We start from the raw sequence: 2500 nt of genomic DNA, 5'->3' as shown, positions 1-2500 counted from the left end.
TGGTCTGAGGTAGAACAGACAGTTAGTGAGTCTGGTCTGAGGTAGAACAGACAGTTAGTGAGTCTGGTCTGAGACAGAACAGACAGTTAGTGAGTCTGGTCTGAGACAGAACAGACAGTTAGTGAGTCTGGTCTGAGACAGAACAGACAGTTAGTGAGTCTGGTCTGAGGTAGAACAGACAGTTAGTGAGTCTGGTCTGAGACAGAACAGACAGTTAGTGAGTCTGGTCTGAGACAGAACAGACAGTTAGTGAGTCTGGTCTGAGGTAGAACAGACAGTTAGTGAGTCTGGTCTGAGGTAGAACAGACAGTTAGTGAGTCTGGTCTGAGACAGAACAGACAGTTAGTGAGTCTGGTCTGAGGTAGAACAGACAGTTAGTGAGTCTGGTCTGAGGTAGAACAGACAGTTAGTGAGTCTGGTCTGAGACAGAACAGACAGTTAGTGAGTCTGGTCTGAGACAGAACAGACAGTTAGTGAGTCTGGTCTGAGACAGAACAGACAGTTAGTGAGTCTGGTCTGAGACAGAACAGACAGTTAGTGAGTCTGGTCTGAGACAGAACAGACAGTTAGTGAGTCTGGTCTGAGGTAGAACAGACAGTTAGTGAGTCTGGTCTGAGACAGAACAGACAGTTAGTGAGTCTGGTCTGAGACAGAACAGACAGTTAGTGAGTCTGGTCTGAGACAGAACAGACAGTTAGTGAGTCTGGTCTGAGACAGTCAACTGAAAGGTGGTCATTATGTACCTTGGTATCTAGAGACTGAGGTCTACAAGTCAACTGAAAGGTAGTCATTATGTACCTTGGTATCTAGAGACTGAGGTAGTCATTATGTACCTTGGTATCTAGAGACTGAGGACTACAAGTCAGCTGAAAGGTAGTCATTATGTACCTTGGTATCTAGAGACTGAGGTAGTCATTATGTACCTTGGTATCTAGAGACTGAGGTAGTCATCAGCTGAAAGGTAGTCATTATGTACCTTGGTATCTAGAGACTGAGGTAGTCATTATGTACCTTGGTATCTAGAGACTGAGGTAGTCATCAGCTGAAAGGTAGTCATTATGTACCTTGGTATCTAGAGACTGAGGTAGTCATCAGCTGAAAGGTAGTCATTATGTACCTTGGTATCTAGAGACTGAGGTAGTCATTATGTACCTTGGTATCTAGAGACTGAGGTAGTCATCAGCTGAAAGGTAGTCATTATGTACCTTGGTATCTAGAGACTGAGGTAGTCATCAGCTGAAAGGTAGTCATTATGTACCTTGGTATCTAGAGACTGAGGTAGTCATTATGTACCTTGGTATCTAGAGACTGAGGTAGTCATCAGCTGAAAGGTAGTCATTATGTACCTTGGTATCTAGAGACTGAGGTAGTCATCAGCTGAAAGGTAGTCATTATGTACCTTGGTATCTAGAGACTGAGGTAGTCATTATGTACCTTGGTATCTAGAGACTGAGGTAGTCATCAGCTGAAAGGTAGTCATTATGTACCTTGGTATCTAGAGACTGAGGTAGTCATTATGTACCTTGGTATCTAGAGACTGAGGTAGTCATCAGCTGAAAGGTAGTCATTATGTACCTTGGTATCTAGAGACTGAGGTAGTCATTATGTACCTTGGTATCTAGAGACTGAGGTAGTCATTATGTACCTTGTATCCAGAGACTGAGGTAGTCATTATGTACCTTGGTATCTAGAGACTGAGGTAGTCATTATGTACCTTGGTATCTAGAGACTGAGGTAGTCATTATGTACCTTGGTATCTAGAGACTGAGGTAGTCATTATGTACCTTGGTATCTAGAGACTGAGGTAGTCATCAGCTGAAAGGTAGTCATTATGTACCTTGGTATCTAGAGACTGAGGTAGTCATCAGCTGAAAGGTAGTCATTATGTACCTTGGTATCTAGAGACTGAGGTAGTCATTATGTACCTTGGTATCTAGAGACTGAGGTAGTCATCAGCTGAAAGGTAGTCATTATGTACCTTGGTATCTAGAGACTGAGGTAGTCATTATGTACCTTGGTATCTAGAGACTGAGGTAGTCATCAGCTGAAAGGTAGTCATTATGTACCTTGGTATCTAGAGACTGAGGTAGTCATTATGTACCTTGGTATCCCGAGACTGAGGTAGTCATTATGTACCTTGTATCCAGAGACTGAGGTAGTCATTATGTACCTTGGTATCTAGAGACTGAGGACTACAAGTCAACATTTCCCTGGGTCAGTGTACCTTCATGAGGTTGGATGGAAGGAAAGAGACATTGTTTTGTGCATATAAATGGCCCCTCCCATTTCCCTGGGTCAGCGTACCTTGATGAGGTTGGATTTAGGAGGCGCTGCTTGGGTCCCCTGTACTCCTTTACTGAGGTCTCTGGGCTCCTGGCGATGCCTCTGTCTGACGATGTACTCATAGGTATTCAGACGGTTCCACACTGTTAGCGATACACACACACACACACACACACCTACCTGAATCTCATGAAATCTTACATCAAGGTTCATCAAC

General features: G+C 43.6%; 1 protein-coding gene across 2 annotated transcripts in view; it reads right to left on the bottom strand.

Annotated features, from left to right (window-relative positions):
* Nucleotides 1-2500, bottom strand: part of LOC116371840 (probable palmitoyltransferase ZDHHC1) — a 56800-nt gene that overhangs the window by 22788 nt on the left and 31512 nt on the right. For both annotated transcript variants that reach the window (XM_031820909.1, XM_031820910.1), the window contains exon 7: nucleotides 2305-2426. In XM_031820909.1, coding sequence (XP_031676769.1) covers nucleotides 2305-2426 — 122 coding nt within the window. The remainder of the gene's footprint in view (nucleotides 1-2304; nucleotides 2427-2500) is intronic.

Source organism: Oncorhynchus kisutch, unplaced genomic scaffold, assembly GCF_002021735.2.
Source record: "Oncorhynchus kisutch isolate 150728-3 unplaced genomic scaffold, Okis_V2 scaffold3736, whole genome shotgun sequence".
NCBI classification, from domain to species: domain Eukaryota; kingdom Metazoa; phylum Chordata; class Actinopteri; order Salmoniformes; family Salmonidae; genus Oncorhynchus; species Oncorhynchus kisutch.
Note: the sequence above shows the minus strand (reverse complement) of the source record. Positions and strands in the feature narration are given on the sequence as shown.